Here is a 16,641-nt window from a genome sequence, read left to right on the forward strand (position 1 = left end):
CAACCTCCGCCTCCTGGGTTCAAGTGATTCTTCTGCCTCACCCTCCAGAGCAGCTGGGATTATACGTGCACCACCATGCCCAGCTAATTTTTGTATTTTTAGTGAAGACGGGGGTTTCACCATGTTGGCCAGGCTGGTCTCGAACTCCTGACCTCAAGTGATCCTCCCATCTTGGCCTCCCAAAGTGCTGGGATTATAGGCGTGAGCCACCGCGCCTGGCCATAGTTTGCTTAATATTTAAAGTTAAATTCAAAACAGCTTTACTAGACTACAGAATCTGAATATAACTAGCGGACAGTGTTTCATCGGGATTAAAATATCAAATGTACCCTATATCTCAGAGTCAACAGAAAAAAAGACTAATATATTCAGGTGAAAACTTAGTAATTTATAGTAAATCTTTAAGATATTGATACACTTTTTATTTGGGGAATCTTATCGCAGATTTATTTTTACATCAGCTAGCATATCACAATAGAGAAAAATGTTTACTGTAGTTACAACTTTAGAGAGATATCTCCTTTATAGCCATATAAATATATTACACGTATCAATCCGATTTTTGTGGTATTTCTGCTTTCAGTACCACCAAAATTTTTCTTTAAATCTTTTAAGTTATTCAATAAAGATATTCATTAGACATCAGCTAACCAAATCCTTAAACCTTTCCCCACACATTGCTTTTACGACAGAATAAAAGTATAAGAAAACAAAATTATTCCTTAAACAAACAAAAACACCTTCATATAATTGAAAAGGTTGCTATTTTGCTCTCAATATGAAAATCCTGACCCCTCATCCCAATTCCCGGTCTTACCAAAAAAAAAAAAAAAAAAAAAAGAAAATGTAAATTTCATGAGCATTCTGCTTAACTCAAGTTTTGCATAGTTAAGTTCATGGTAACACTGTTCATCGGTTTTTTTCAAATACACCTTTAGCCATTAAAAAAAAAAAAAGGTTTGGTTTGAATACTTCATTTGAAGTACTTTAGTAACACTAGAAAAGCAAATGAAAAAATGGGCTATGTAGTAATTACATAAATTTGTGCAGTGCTCCAACTTCAGGTTGACGAGTGTATTATATAGATTTTATTAACCATATAAGGACATGCGTTATATTTTATTTAGGATGTTGGAACCTTTTAAAGTATCTGATAGTTTTTTTTATAAAGCTGTCTTGGCAGTAAAACAAAGTTACTTATGTTAATTAAAATCCAACTTCAATATCCCTTAGGTATGTGAACTACATATATTTTAGAGTATATGAACATAATACATAAACTCCAAAAAGGTGTTTTGGGGAAATATTTTAAAATTTGATAAAATTAGACATTATATCCATAGAGGGCAAAAAATGCCACCACGCTTGGCTAATTTTTTGTATTTTTAGTAGAGACAGGGTTTCACCGTGTTAGCCAGGATGGTCTCGATCTCCTGACCTCGTGATCCGCCTGCCTCAGCCTCCCAAAGTGCTGGGATTACAGGTGTGAGCCACTGCGCCCGGTGGAACACAGAATGCTTTAAAAACAAACAAACAAAAAAGAGATAGTATCTCATTCTGTCACCCAGGCTGGAGCATAGTGGTGTAATCGTAATCACAGTTCATTGCAGCTTTGGACTCCTGTCTCAGCCTCCTGAGTAGCTAGGACTATTGGTGTGTGCCACCACGCCTGGCTAATTTTTTTATATTTTGTAGAGACAGGGTCTTGCTTTGTTGCCCAGGCTAGTCTCAAACTCCTGGGCTCAAGTGATCCTTCAGCTTGGGCCTCACAAAATGCTGGAATTAAAGGTATAACCCATCTTGCCAGGCCTGGATTCAGTTTTAAGTCTTTTTCATTTGACCAATTTTAAGAAAATTACTGCCTAGATAATTTCTTGGGTGTTCTCCAAGGAAGAAAAATGCAAACATGTCCATAAACTGAGTGGCTATGATTCAGAATAAAATGGGTTATAAAACACTTTGCCATCATATTTCTAGCTAAATATCAAGAACTTATTAATACAATATTGTCAATCAACTTCAGAAAAGCAAACTGTATGTACCAGTACATTTTCCCTGGATAATAACATGATAAGGGAAACCTGGAGAAACAAAAAATATATATTCAATTTGTGCAAATTTATAAACACAGTTTAAAAAAATGTGTCAGGCTGTCACTTTATTAAGGATGTCCTGCAATAATTAAGTCCTTTAGTAGTGGCTGAATAAAAGTAAGACAGTCTGAAGACTCCCTAGCCTTAACAGCACTGAGAGTTAACACTGATTTCCTGGTAACTGGTGGCTCAGCCATGCCCAGGCAAGGCTGCTGACATTAGACATTCAGATCTTTCTGTTCTGTACAATTTTAGTTCTCTTTCATGTATTAATATGAAGAAATATTTATACAAATCTATTGCTCTTTCAGTATTCAGGGTCAGTGATGCTATACTGAGCCAGTCTCATACATCTTCACTTTTTTCTCCCCCTCTCAGCCCTTCCCATTTCAGATCTCCACATTTGGGAAAACCCCAATTAGAACTTTTAATGCAACTGAATAATTTAAACTATCAGACTTCCCCATCAAGAACCCTGAATGTTGAGCATTATAAAAAAGAAAAACCAACCAAACTAAACAGGAAATCCAGGCTAAAACATGCAAAATGTGATAAAAACATAACCTATTGTAACAAAATCTCTCTAATCTCATGTCAATTTAGCATTACATAGATGACATACTTTACTGACAGCTTCAGACACTGCAGAAGGTATCAGTTTTGGAATAAGTATTAAGACTCTCAGTGTGGTACTTTGAAATAGATTACCAAGGTCTATAATCTGGTGACTTCAAGAATTGAAAGATTCCATTTTCTTTTGATAAGTAAAGCTGTTTAACTTTAAATATTTAATAGTTTGTTAATCTCTTTATTGCAAATTTGAGACCATTTTCAGTCATCTAATAACATACTTTAATACTTTGAAAACTGTGCTGAAATATAAGTCACCCTCTGATCAACTGTACCCATTCCTCAGTTACATGGCCCTATGATGCAGATCTCATGGCAACTGAACCAAATAGAGGCCTTAAAAGCCAGTGTGAGCTCCAAGTCCTTCTTTTTACTAGGTGCCTTATATATTTTAATCAAAATATATATTCATTTTTCATGTTAGTTAATTTTCTTCTTCTGCATGAGTTTTAAAGATTATAAAGGTCATACGCCAGAGTAATTTGAGGGTGTTGAAGTGGAAGAAGCTGATGTTGAGAAACACATAGCTAGAAACATTTACACCATGAAATACACAAAAATTTGATAGAAACATATATGACTTCTTTTGCAGATCTGCAGATTACTAAGGTTCCTAAGTTAAAGCCAGCCAACTCCATGACACACATTTTGAGTTTGGAAAAAGAATGGGGTAACTTATGATAGTCTTGACGACTGCTTGCGAATGGCAAGAACACAGGGAGAAAATATCCCCAGTATGTTAAGAAGCGGCTATCTTTAAGTTTTACCATACCATAGTACAGAAACTAGATTTAAATAACGCCCATACAAATGTAATGTATTCTTAAAACACTAGGTTGGGGGAAGTTGTGAAGGGCTATCCCTGAAAGTAAGTATTTTTACAAAGCCTTTTCCCTAAAAAATAGGTATAATGCTTTTAAAGTTAATAAAACCATATGAAAATCTAGTAATTTTGCAAATGTACTGCAGACCTCCAAGTACATATCAATCAAATACTCTGCACAAAAACTTTAGGAAAATGGCACGTTTAATATTCAACAGCAAAATGTTCAGCAAAGCCATGCTAAGAATACTGCAGCATCTTGAAAAGCATGGATGAATTGTGGTTTTCCAAATAAACATAAACAAAAAATAACATAAGAAAACACTGATGTCATGAGTAAATTTGAGAATAAATCAAAACTGTCACTGAGGGATTTTGCAGATGATAAAGCAGTATCATTCACTGTCCAAGACCTTACTTGCTGGTACAGTTGGGGTCTTAGCGCCGAGTTCTCAATCATTGTGTGAACCATGGTGATAATAGGTTCATTTTCTTTCATCTATTTCAAATCAGGAGGAGCATACAGCAAACATCAGTTTACAGCATAGCTAGATTTGAAAGACGACACTGTAAATATAGCCTCTACTTTAATATCTTCCTAATAGTGCAGTTGTTTACATTTTACCCCATGGTTGTACAGATCTAAGTCATATAAACCATTTCAAACAAGTATTAAATGCTGTGAAATACTTTCAAGAAAACAACTTGAAATACTTTCAAGCAACACTGTCACAACTAGTTTTACTTCATACATATAATCACGATATAGTCAATTAACATTGCTATACATACTAAAATAGATGATAAATCATAATTCAAAGGATAAACTAAAGGGCAAGAACCTACACATTCAGGAGAAAAAGAGTATAATTTAATTGATTATGAATTCAGTAATAAAGGTGAAAATGATATTCAGTTCTGTATAAGGTGATAAAAAATTAGTTCTCTAAAAATATTAAAATACTGTAATATATTGAATGTGTCACTTCATCACATATTTTGTTAAAGGTAATCTTGACATTTATAGACACTCTATTTTGGATTTTCTCACAGTATAATACCACATGGAGAATAACTGAAGGATATGCAAACTAAGACTTATTCGGCAAAGACTTTGTATGTCTCCTTAGCTCCTAAAAAGGTAGTCTGAAATCAAGCTTAACATTTCCAGCTATGTTGTACTTAATTACTGCCTCTAGAAAAATATTTGTTTTAGCAGGCTCTGTACTTGAGTTAAAGCACTCAAAAGACAATTATGATGTATACAGTAAAAGGCCAAGAAAGCTTTATCATTTTTAAGCAGACAGGTCTGCTTATAATAGTAATTTGTAACATTTACTTTATGTAATTTTCATCTTTCATATATAGAAAATAAGGATTTCTATTGTGGCTGACAAATGCTACTTACTGATTCAGCTAAGTCTACACCAAAAGTTCATTAATCTCAAAATTAATAAATTTATTAATATAATGTAAGAAAAACTAAACCTTAAAATTATTTTTCTAGACAATTATATTTTCAGTCTAACTGCCAATGTTTCACCCAATAAAATTTGTTTAGTTATCAAATTAAAAACCTCCTATGACTGGTTTAATCTACTTTTTAGTCAATTAAGTGATAATTAAACACATGCTTGTCTTTTAGCAATATCTCAGCTAAAAGTTTCATTCAGACTAGACCATTTATTTTTAAATCTCTGTGCCTACAACTGCTTTTTGGAAGTGAGGATACTGAAGAAAAAAAAAAAACCTTTACTGAAGAATAAATTGACAAATTTTAGTTGTACATCAATGACTTTTGGCAAAAGTATTCACATATGTTAACAGTAAAAATATACGGAATGTTTCCATTTACCCAGGTAGTTCCCTCATGTTACTTTACCACCAACCTGATTAATAAATTAATTTTATTTGTCAAACATTAATTAAATGTAAAGGTAGTTGGAATAACTATCAGTGAAACAAAAAATTCTTACTGTTATGGTGATCTGTTGCCCAGGTTGGAATGCGGTGGCCCTATCACGGCTCTCTGCAGCCCAAACTCCTAGGCTTAGGCGATCCTCCCACCTCAGCCTCTCGCACAGCTAGGACTACAGACACATGCCACCATGCCCAGCTAATTTATTTTTTTGTAGAGACAGGGGCCTCACTATGTTGCCCAGGCTGGTCTTGAACTTCTGGGCTCAAGCAATCCTCCTGATTCATCCTTTATAATAGTTTTGGGGGAGCCAGGAACCTCGTTCATAAGAGATGGTGAAATCGATAAAGGTTGTGTGCTCTGTTTCACTGAGCGGCTGTTGTCCCATCTCTCTTCCTTTCCTTGGGCCTGCCTATTCCCCCAGACACAACATTATTGAAATTAGGCCAATTAATAACCCTACAATGGCTTCTAACAGTTCAAGTGAAAGGAATAGTTGCATGCTTATCACTTTAAATCAAAAGCTAGAAATTATTAAGGTTAGTGAGGAAGGCATGTCGAAAAGCTGAGACAGGCCGAAAACTAGTCCCCTTGTGATAAGCATTTACCCAAGTTGAGAAGGCAAAGAAATAAGTTGTTGAAGGAAATTTTAAGTGCTACTCCAGTCAACATACAAATGATAAGAAAGCAAAACAGCCTTGTTGCTAATAGGGAGAAAGTTTTAGTGGTCTGAAGAGAAGATCAAACAGCCACAACATTCCCTTAAGCCAAAGCCTAATCCAGAGCAAGGCCCTAACTCTCTTCAATCCTATGCAGGTTGAGAGAGGTGAGGAAGCTGCAGAAGGAAAGTTGGAAGCTGGAAGAGTTTGGTTCATGAGGTTTATGGAAAGAAGTCATCTCCATAACATGTAAGTGCAAGGTGAAGCAGCAGGTGCTGATGGAAAAGCTGCAGCAAGTTATTCAGAAGATCTAGCTAAGATAACTGAAGAAGGTGTTGGCATTCAGTGACAGATTTTCAATGTAGACAAAACAGCTCTGTATGGGAATAAGATGCCACCTAGCACTTTCATAGCTAGAGAGGGAAAGTCAATGCCTGGCTCCAAAGCTTCAAATAGGATGACACTCTTGTTTGGGGCTAATGCAGCTGGTAATTCAAGCTGAAGCCAATGCTCATTTACTATTGTGAAAATCCTGATGTTAAATCTACTCTGCTTATACTCCAAAAATGGAACAACAAAGCCTGGATGATAGCACGTCTGTTTATACATGGTTTAGTGCATATTTTAAACCCACTGTTGAGAACTACTGCTCAGAAAGATTTCTTTCAAAATATGACTGCCCATTGACAATGAACCTAGTTACCCAAGAGCTCTGATGGAAACATATAAGGAGATTAATGTGGTTTTCATGACCATTAATACAACATCCATTCTGCAGCCCATGAATCGAGGAGTCATTTCAACTTTCAATTCTTATTATTTAGGAAATGCATTTCATAAGGCTCTAGCTGCTATAGATAGTGATTGTTCTGATGGATATGGGTGAATTAAAGAAGAAACTTCTGGAAAGAATTCACCATTCTAGATACTAGATATTCGTGATTCAAGAGAGGAGGTCAAAATAGCAACATTAACAGAGGTTTGAAAACATTGGTTCCAACTCTCATGGATGAGTCTGAGGGGTTTAGAACTTCAGTGGAGGAAGGAACTGCAAATGTGACGGAAATAAAAGAATCAGAAGTGAAGCCTGAAGACGTGAGTGAATTGATTCAATCTCATACTAAAACCTCAGTGGATGAGAAACTGCATCTTATGGATGAGCAAAGAAAGTTTCTTGAGATAAAATCTACCCCTGGTGAAGATACTGTAACATTGTTGAAATGACAACAAAAAAGCAGCAGCAGGGTTTGAGAGGATTCTGTTCAATTTTATTATTATTATTTTTTAATTTTGTGAGACAGAGTTTTGCTCTGCTGCCCAGACTGGAGTGCAGTGGAATAATCACAGCTCACCGCAGCCTTAACCTCCTGGGCTCAAGCGATCCTGCCGCTTCAGCCTCCCAAGTAGCTGGGACTACAGGCATGTATATTTTTAATCCTGGCTGATTAAATTTTTATTTTTTTTTCAGAGACAGGGTCTTGCTATGTTGCCAAGGCTGGTCTCAAACTCCTGGCCTCAAGCAATCCTCCCACTTTGTCCTTCCAAAGTGACAGGCATGAGCCACCATGCCCGACCCCACTCCAATTCTGAAAGAAGTTCTACACTTGCAATATATTCTCAAACACCATTGCATGCTACAGATAAATGTTTTCATGAAAAGAAGAGTCAAATAATGTAGCAAACTTCATTGTTGTCTTATTTTAAGACTGCCACAGCTATCCCAACGTTCAGCAACCACCACCCTGATCAGTTAGCAGGCATCAACATCGAGGCAAGACCTTCCACTAGCAAAAAGATTAGGACTTGCTGAATGCTCAGATGATCATTAGTGTTTTTTAGCAATACAAGATTTTTCTTAGACATAATGCTATTGCACATTTAACAGACTACAGTATAGAGTAAGCATAACTTTTACAGGCACTGGGAAATAACAACAACAACAACAACAAAAACCACGCCCAGCTAATTTTTATAGGGATGGGGTTTCGCCATGTTTCCCAGGTTGGTCTCGAACTCCTGAGCTCAAAGCGATCCACCCGCCTTGGCTTCCCAAAGTGCTGGGATTACAGGCGAGAGCTACTGTGCCCAGCCTGCTTAAGTTCTTTTGTTTTGTTTTGTTTTGGAGAGGGAGCCTCGCCCTGTCACCCAGGCTGGAGTGCAGATGGGGCCATTTTGGCTCACTGCAACCTCCACCTCCTGGGTTCAAGCAATTCTCCTGCCTCAGCCTCCTGAGTAGCTGGAATTACAGGTGCCCACCACCACAATCAGTTAATTTTTGTATTTTTAATAGAGATGGGGTTTCACCATGTTGGTCAGGCTGGTCTCGAACTCCTGACCTCAGATGATTCACCTGCCTCGGCCTCCCAAAGTGCTGGGATTACAGGCATGAGCCACCGCGCCCAGCTTTCAAGTTCTTAAAAAAAAGAAAGAATATACATAATTCACTTCTGGTTTGAATATGAGAATCCTAGAAACCATTTTAAGAGCGGTGTTAACAGTCTACATACTGTGATGTAAGGAATCAGAGGAAAGACTGAATAGTACATGTAGGATGTTTAAGAATTCACTTGAAATGAGTTAAATGCTTTGCTTCTTGCTTTAATTCCTTCTTTGAAGTAATAGGTAACATAGATTTACATTTCAGTTAATTGCTAAATTATAAAGCTATTATAAAAGGCAGATTATTTCATAATAATAGGAATGAGAATGTATGATTCAGGCTTACACAATTTTCTTTTTTTTAAGTTTAAGGGTTTTATTATCAAAGTATTATAAAATAATTTCAGAAATTGTACATCAACATGGCACAGACTGTAGCCTACTTTTTACTGTATAAAAGTGGAGCTTGAAATGCCTGTAACAAAGAAAACAGTTGCCTAACTACTTTGCATATATAACATGAAATCACTGTGTGCATAAGAATACTACTGCAGTAACACAAATTTATCGGTTTTATACAACTTGAGATTTTATTATTTTTTTGAGACAGAGTCTCACTCTGTCGCCGAGGCTGGAGTGCAGTGGCACAACCTAGGCTCACTGCAACCTCCACCTCCTGGGTTCAAGTGTTCTCCTGCCTCAGACTCCTGAGTAGCTGGGATTACAGGCACCCACCACTAATTTTTCTATTTTTAGTAGAGATGGGGTTTCACCATGTTGGCCAGGTTGATCTCGATCTCCTGACCTCAGGTGATCTGCCTGCCTCAGCCTCCCAAAGTGTTGGGATTACAGGTGTGAGCCACCACACCCAGTCAATTTGTCCTATTTTAAAAGCATATGAAGGACAATTTAAAATGCACTATCCCTTTTTTCCCAACGCTGAGCTTAAAACAAATTAATGGAAGAGTGGAAAATTCAAAATAAGGGCAAGAGATAAGTTTTCTCTTTGTTTAAGATGGACTCAGGATCGGTAGATAGCTTTCACTGATGTAGATGTGGAATAAACTATTTCAGGAATAAAAATTCCCAAACATCTTATGAAAAAGTATACAACTCTACTTCAAAATATACTATTTACTCACTGCCAAAGACAGTTTTACTTGAAATCTTGTTTCTGTAATTAAACCCTAATTAGCCATCAAAAAAGGTTAGTGCATAATAACCATTCAAAGTTAAACCAAAATGACAAAAATTTTGTCACAAGGCTTAAAGGATTATCTATTTCTTTTCTTTTCCTTCTTTCTTTCCTTTTTTTTTTTTTTTGAGATGGAGTCTCGTTCTGTCACCCAGGCTGGAGTGCAGTAGCATGATCTCGGCTCACTGCAATTTCTGCTTCCTGGGTTCAAGTGATTCTCCTGCCTCAGCCTCCGGAGTAGCTGGTATTACAGGCATGCACCACCATGCCTGGCTAATTTTTGTGTGTTTGTGTGTGTGTTTTAGTATAGACGAGGTTTCGCCATGTTAGCCAGGCTGGTCTGGAACTCCTCACCTCAGGTGATCTGCCCGCCTCGGCCTCCCAAAGTGCTAAAATTATAGGCGTGAGCCACTGTGCCCAGCCGGATTATCTATTTCAAATGCTCATTTCCAGATGGAACTATAAGAATGTTAATTTGTCATGTCAACAAACAAGACCATAAGTAGATCCATCATGTTGGAAGATTTTAATGACATTTAGGATATTCTTGCCACAATAACATGCAATCAGTGCATTTCCTACATGCCTCTATTAATCCGATGCATAACATTCTAGAAGTACTATAAGTGAACTTAATAAAGGAAATTATATGACATAAACAATCCATTCCTGCTATAGGAGCATGCAGCTTTTCATTTCTGTTATGAAGCAGCACCAAGAGTAAAACTGCTTGGTTACTCCATTAGATTTCACCATGACAAGAACTGCTTACGTCATACCATTTTCTAAAAGCTTTTTGATGTAAATAAGTAGTATCAATAACAGGAGCTTTATAGCCATTAATAACTCAGAGCTGTATACATCTAGGTTTGAGATGAACAAATATAGCATTCAGAAATCACACAAAGGAATGACACTGATGCATGTATACAGTTGGATTCCCATAGAGGCAATATTCAGTCACTCATATCCGTGTCTTCTTCATGATGATCATTCCTATTCACTTTGGATTCTCTTAGTGAATCATCAGTTCCCTTTTCCACAGAACATTTCTTTGTTTTAGGGGAACCTGCTTCTATTGCTTTCTTCTCTTCTTTTTTCCTCTTTCTCACTGTCATAACCCTGTTCCTGTTCATCATAAACCTGTGTAACTTTTACATCTGTATCACTCTCTGATTTTCTTTCTTGGTCCTTTTCCTTATCTTTACTCTTCTTGTTTGTTTTTGTTTTTGTTTTTTTTTTTTTTTGAGACGGAGTCTTGCTCTGTCGCCCGGGCTGGAGTGCAGTGGCCGGATCTCAGCTCACTGCAAGCTCCGCCTCCCGGGTTCACGCCATTCTCCTGCCTCAGCCTCCAGAGTAGCTGGGACTACAGGCGCCCGCCACCTCGCCCGGCTAGTTTTTTGTATTTTTAGTAGAGACGGGGTTTCACCGTGTTAGCCAGGATGGTCTCGATCTCCTGACCTCGCGATCCACCCGTCTCGGCCTCCCAAAGTGCTGGGATTACAGGCTTGAGCCACTGCGCCCGGCTTCTTCTTGTTTGTTGATTGTTCTCTTTCATCCCTACTATCTTTCTCCCTACTCTTTCATCCCTACTATCTTTCTTCTTCTTTTTATGTCTCCCAGGAGATGGTGAGAGAGACAATTTTCTTTTAGGAGACTGCGACTTTTTAGGAGATCTTGTTCCACTCCTGTTTTTTCATTGTCGTCTCTGTTTGTACTTCTATAATGTCTAGCTCTGCTGTAACTTTTTGGTGGTGTTTTAGAACGTTTCTTTCGTCTTCTTTCTTTTTGTCTCTCGTTTTTGATGTGCTCCTTGATCTTCTACCTCTCTCTCTGGAATGAGATCTTTTCTGTCTTGGGCTTTTGGATCATCAACGACTCCTAGACTTAGAATGTGATCACCCTCTTGATCTGCTTCTTGACTGTCTGTGTTTAGAAGATGATCTTGAATGCCTTCTTTCTTCTTTGGTTCTATAGCAGCCGAAATTAGGGACTGTGCTTCTTGTACTCTTTACATATCTTCCTATATTTTTTTTGAGACAGAGTTTTGCTCTTGTTGCCCAGGCTGGAGTGCAATGGCACGATCTCGGCTCACTGCAACCTCCACCTCCGGGGTTCAAGCAATTCTCCTGCCTCAGTCTCCTAAGTACTTGGGATTACCGGGATGTGCCACCACACCCGGCTAATTCTGAAATTTTAGTAGAGACGAGGTTTCACCATGTTGGTCAGGTTGGTCTTGAACTCCTGACCTCAAGTGATCCACCCACCTCAGCCTCCCAAAGTGCTGGGATTTACAGGTGTGAGCCACCACGCCGGGCCTTTTCCTCTATTTCTTTACTAGAGGTATCAGATTTCAGACTTGGTGAAACAAGACCAGCAGCTACATGCTTCAACTTGGGATCAACAGTACTCATAAGCTTCAGCAACTGATCTGTGGCAACGGACTGAGTTCAACTTTGCTCCAGGAAGCCCAAGGGCAGCAAGGGCAGGACCAAGAGTAAGAGCCCCCAAAGCAGCCAGTGGAACAGCGCCAGTCTGAGTAAGTGGGTTAGGAGTAGGCAGGAGCCCAACATCAGGCAGAAGACCTGCCACTGCATTAGCTGGTGCCAACAGAGACAAGCAAGCCTTAGCCTTATCAGGAATAACTCCTTCTGCATATGGTACATTATCAAAGCTCTGTCAAGGAACACAGTGTCAGACGTGGTGCCACAACTGCTGAGTCTGGATCATGGAACTTAACAAGACTGAGATTGGCAAAGGTGAATTATCCGGCGGGAAGAGGTGTGGTTCGTCGATCTTGCCTAGGAAACCGAAGAGAGTCCGCATCTGCTCAGAGCTAGCACTCAGGGAGATTAGTCATCTATTACCTCGGTGCCACAGCCTCCACCGCCGCCACCACCTCCGCTACTAGGCCGGCCGCTGGGGCCCGGACCCGCAGTGCTGGGGACGATGGTAGTGTTGCTCATGGCGCTGCTCGCATTCTCGCTCCTGCTTTAACACATCAAACACACAGCGAGGAGGGGAAAGAGGAACCGGTTCGTGGGAGGGGGGTGTCCGATGCTCCAGCCTCTGCTGCTCCAGCTGCCACCGCCACCGTTTCTCCACCCCGCCAGAAGCCGCGGGGGAGGGGAAGCGAGCACGCTAGCTGGAGACCACGAGAAAACAAACGGCCGCCTCCATCTCGCCTCCAACCCCACAGTTTTCATAATAAACTCTAGCTGTAAATAAGAAAACATACGTGGCAACATCTTGGAAATACACTTAGATAATAATGCCAGTGTATTTTTGTTCACAACAAAACATATTTTTACTTGGAATGTCTAAGTCCAAATGTTTAGAAAAACTATTTAGAAAATCTGATACTTAATCCTGGCCTCTTTAACAGTTTTGAGGTCTGTTGGGCAAATATGAATAACTTGATTTACTTTTTTAGACGGAGTCTGGGACTGTCGCCCGGGCTGGAGTGCAATAGGGCGATCTCAGCTCACTGCAACTTCCGCCTCCTGGGTTCAAGCGATTCTCCTGCCTCAGCCTCCTGAGGAGCTGGGATTACAGGCGCCCGCCACCACGCCCAGCTAATTTTTTGTATTTTTAGTAGAGCCACCGCGCCCAGTCTTCAAATAGGTTGATTTTGTTTTGTTTTGTTTTGTTTTTTTGAGACGAAGTTTCGCTGTTGTTGCCCAGGCAGGAGAGCAATGGCGAGATCTCGGCTCACTGCAACCTCGGACTCCCAGATTCAAGCGATTCTCCTGTCTCATGCCTTCCGAGTAGCTGGGATTACAGGCATGTGCCATAAAGCCCCGCTAATTTTTTGTATTTTTAGTAGAGATGAGGTTTCTCCACGGTGGTCAGGCTGCTCTCAAACTCCCGACCTCAGGTGACCCACCTGCCTTGGCCTCCCAGAGTGCTGGGATTACAGGCCTCAGCCACTGCGCTGGGCTTTTTTTTTTTTTTTTTTTTGAGACGGAGTCTCGCTCTGTCACCCAGGCTGGAGTGCAGTGGTGCCATCTTGGCTCACTGTAACCTCTGCCTCCCAGGTTCAAGTGATTCTCCTGCCTCAGCCTCCTGAGTAGCTGGGATTACAGGCGCTCATCATCCCATCAGGGCAATTCTTGTACTTTTAGTAGAGACGGGGTTTCACCATGTTGGTCAGGCTGGTCTTGAACTCCTGACCCCGTGATCTGCCCGCCTCGGCCTCCCAAAGTGCTGGGATTACAAGCGTGAGTCACCACGCCCTGCCTATTGAATAACTTGATTTTAAAATCCCATCATCCAAAACCATTTATTCAATTGAATTATATGTAACTGCACCTGCTAGGATCTTGTGCGGAATTTCCCAACTGACATCCATGGGCTGGAAATGGGTTACAAGGTCAGCTTCAGAAGGCCTAGTAGGGTCCCTGCAGGGCTAAGGCTCTTGGCATCACCCCCTGCTTGTTTCAAGGTGCTGTACAAACATCACTTTCTATGTGTTCCACACATGAAAAAAGTTAGCACCAAGACAGTGCTTGCTTCAGAAAAACTACACTTCTTTCTTTTTTCATTTCTAACTAAAGAATTAAAAAAAAAAAAAAAAAAAAAAGAGAGAGAGAACAGGTTTCGCCATGTTGGCCAGGCTAGTCTCGAACTCCTGGGCTCAAGGCATCTACCCGTCTTGGCCTCCCAAAGTGCTAGGATTACAGGCATGAGCCATCACACCCAGCTGACTTTTCTCCTTTATTTGGTGTAGTTCTCATATCTGACAAAAGAAGAAGAAAAAAAAAAAGCCACCCCAAAAAACTACCTATGGAAATTTAAAACCTACACAGGTCTGGGCCCTGGCAATTCTTACTGGGGACTGGGGGAAAGACAGCCTTGAGTATTGTACTTTGTTTTTGTCTTTCTGAAGATTTACTGTCAGTTCTGAGAAGTCAGACTTGTGAACCATGGTCCTATCCTAGCACCAATTCAAGTAAACAGGATTGCCAAATAATTTTTCAAGGTCCAGATGAGTTGATACCAGACATTGATCAAGGTAACTGCACAACTATCAAAGACAAAAAACTTCAAACTAAGTAAACACAAATATTGGATCTAGATTATAATATTTTCTTGTTGTCTATGTATAAGACATAGCATTAAGAGATTTTAACCCCCCCCCTTTTTTTTTTTTGAGACGGAGTCTCACTCTGTCCACCAGGCTGGAGTGCAGTGGCGCAATCTCGGCTCACTGCAAGCTCTGCCTCCCGGGTTCACGCCATTCTCCTGCCTCAGCCTCCCAAGTAGCTGGGACCACAGGCGCCCGCCACCGCGCCTGGCTAATTTTTTGTATTTTTAGTAGAGATGGGGTTTCACCGTGGTCTCGATCTCCTGACCTCGTGATCCGCCCGCCTCGGCCTCCCAAAGTGCTGGGATTACAGGTGTGAGCCACCGCGCCCGGCCTTTAACCCCTTTTTAAAAGCTGGTGTGCAATGGCGCAATCTCAGCTCACTGCAACCTCCACCTCCCGGGTTCAAGCGATTCTCTTGCCTCAGCCTCGTGAGTAGCTGGGATTACGGGTGCCCACCACCACACCCGGTTAATTTTTGAATTTTTAGTAGAGACAGGGTTTCACCATGTTGGCCAGGCTGGTCTTGAACGTCTGACCTTAGGCTTCCCAAAGTGTTGGGATTACAGGTGTGAGCCACCGTGCCCACCTAGTAATTCTTTTTCTTAAGAGATGGGGTCTCAGCCATGCGCAGTGGCTCATGCCTATAGTACCAGTACTTTGGGAGGCCGAGTCAGGTGGATCACTTGAGGCCAGGAGTTTGAGACCAGCATGGGCAACATAGTGAAACTCCCTCTCCACAAAAAATTAGCTGGGCATGGTGGTGCAGGCCTGTGGTCCCAGTTACTTGGGAGGCTGAGGCAGAAGGATCGCTTCAAACCAGGAGGTTGAGGCTGCAGTGAGCCATGATTGCCACTGCACTCCAGCCTGGGTGACAAAGCCAGACCCTGTCTCAAAAAAAAAAAAAAAAAGGCTTAAAGAAAGGATACTAAGAAAGAAAGAAAGACAGACAGACACGGGATCTCACTATGTTGCCCAGGCTTGAGTGCAGTGCTTATTCACAGATGTGATCCCACTACTGATCAGCATGGACGTTCTGACCTGCTGCATTCCCCTCTGAGCTGGCTCACCCCCTCAGGCAGCCCAGTGGTCTCCCGTTCCCAGGAGGTTGCCATATTGATGCTGAACTTAGTGTGGACACCTGATCAGCATAGTGCACAAAAGCCCACAACTCCTGGACTCAAGTGATCTTTTTTTTTTTTTGAGACGGAGTCTCGCTCTGTCACCCGGGCTGGAGTGCAGTGGCCGGATCTCAGTTCACTACAAGCTCTGCCTCCCGGATTTACGCCATTCTCCTGCCTCAGCCTCCCGAGTAGCTGGGACTACAGGCGCCCGCCACCTCGCCCGGCTAGCTTTTTGTATTTTTTAGTAGAGACGGGGTTTCACCGTGTTAGCCAGGATGGTCTCGAACTCCTGACCTCGTGATCCGCCCGTCTCGGCCTCCCAAAGTGCTGGGATTACAGGCTTGAGCCACCGCGCCTGGCCTTCAAGTGATCTTTTTGCCTCAGTCTACTTAGTAGCTGGGACTACACAGCCTTGCGCCATTGTGCCAGCTACTTTAGTAGCTTTTAAATGTCTGTTTCAAATCTATCTCTGGAGAAATTAGACCAGCTCTCTGAAGGCAGAAAAAATAGGATATTCTAACTCATGAGGTAAAATGCCCCTGAATCATTTGGGGAGGGGGGAAAAAGATGAGTAGTGAGCAGAGCCAAGATGGTCATTCATATAATTCATCCTTAGAAAAAATTAATTCTCCATACTCCCTTTAAGTATAACAAGTATTAAGCAGTAGCTTAATTGCTCTCTTAAAAGTTTATATAATAAATAATCTAGAGGTTGGGTGTGGTGGCTCACGTCT

General features: G+C 40.8%; 1 protein-coding gene and 1 pseudogene across 10 annotated transcripts in view; both read right to left on the reverse strand.

Moving 5' to 3' along the window:
* PLEKHA5 (pleckstrin homology domain containing A5) overlaps positions 1-16,641 on the reverse strand; it is a 260,555-nt gene that overhangs the window by 62,510 nt on the left and 181,404 nt on the right. Inside the window, exon 15 of one of the 9 annotated variants that reach the window (XM_033222732.1) lies at positions 3,965-4,045. The exons of 7 other annotated variants lie outside the window; for them this stretch is intronic. In XM_033222732.1, the coding sequence (XP_033078623.1) occupies positions 3,965-4,045 (81 nt within the window). Of the gene's footprint in view, positions 1-3,964; positions 4,046-12,575; positions 12,916-16,641 lie in introns of those variants that run through there. One more of the 9 variants, XM_033222729.1, reaches the window with a different exon arrangement.
* Positions 10,209-12,373, reverse strand: LOC117090426 (annotated as a pseudogene). Its single transcript, XR_004440000.1, has 3 exons — positions 12,006-12,373; positions 11,215-11,704; positions 10,209-10,909 (listed from the first exon to the last, which is right to left on the reverse strand). The product of XR_004440000.1 is annotated as a serine/arginine-rich splicing factor 11-like (transcript).

Source organism: Trachypithecus francoisi, unplaced genomic scaffold (genome assembly GCF_009764315.1).
Source record: "Trachypithecus francoisi isolate TF-2019V2 unplaced genomic scaffold, Tfra_2.0 Lachesis_group11, whole genome shotgun sequence".
Classification (NCBI taxonomy): domain Eukaryota; kingdom Metazoa; phylum Chordata; class Mammalia; order Primates; family Cercopithecidae; genus Trachypithecus; species Trachypithecus francoisi.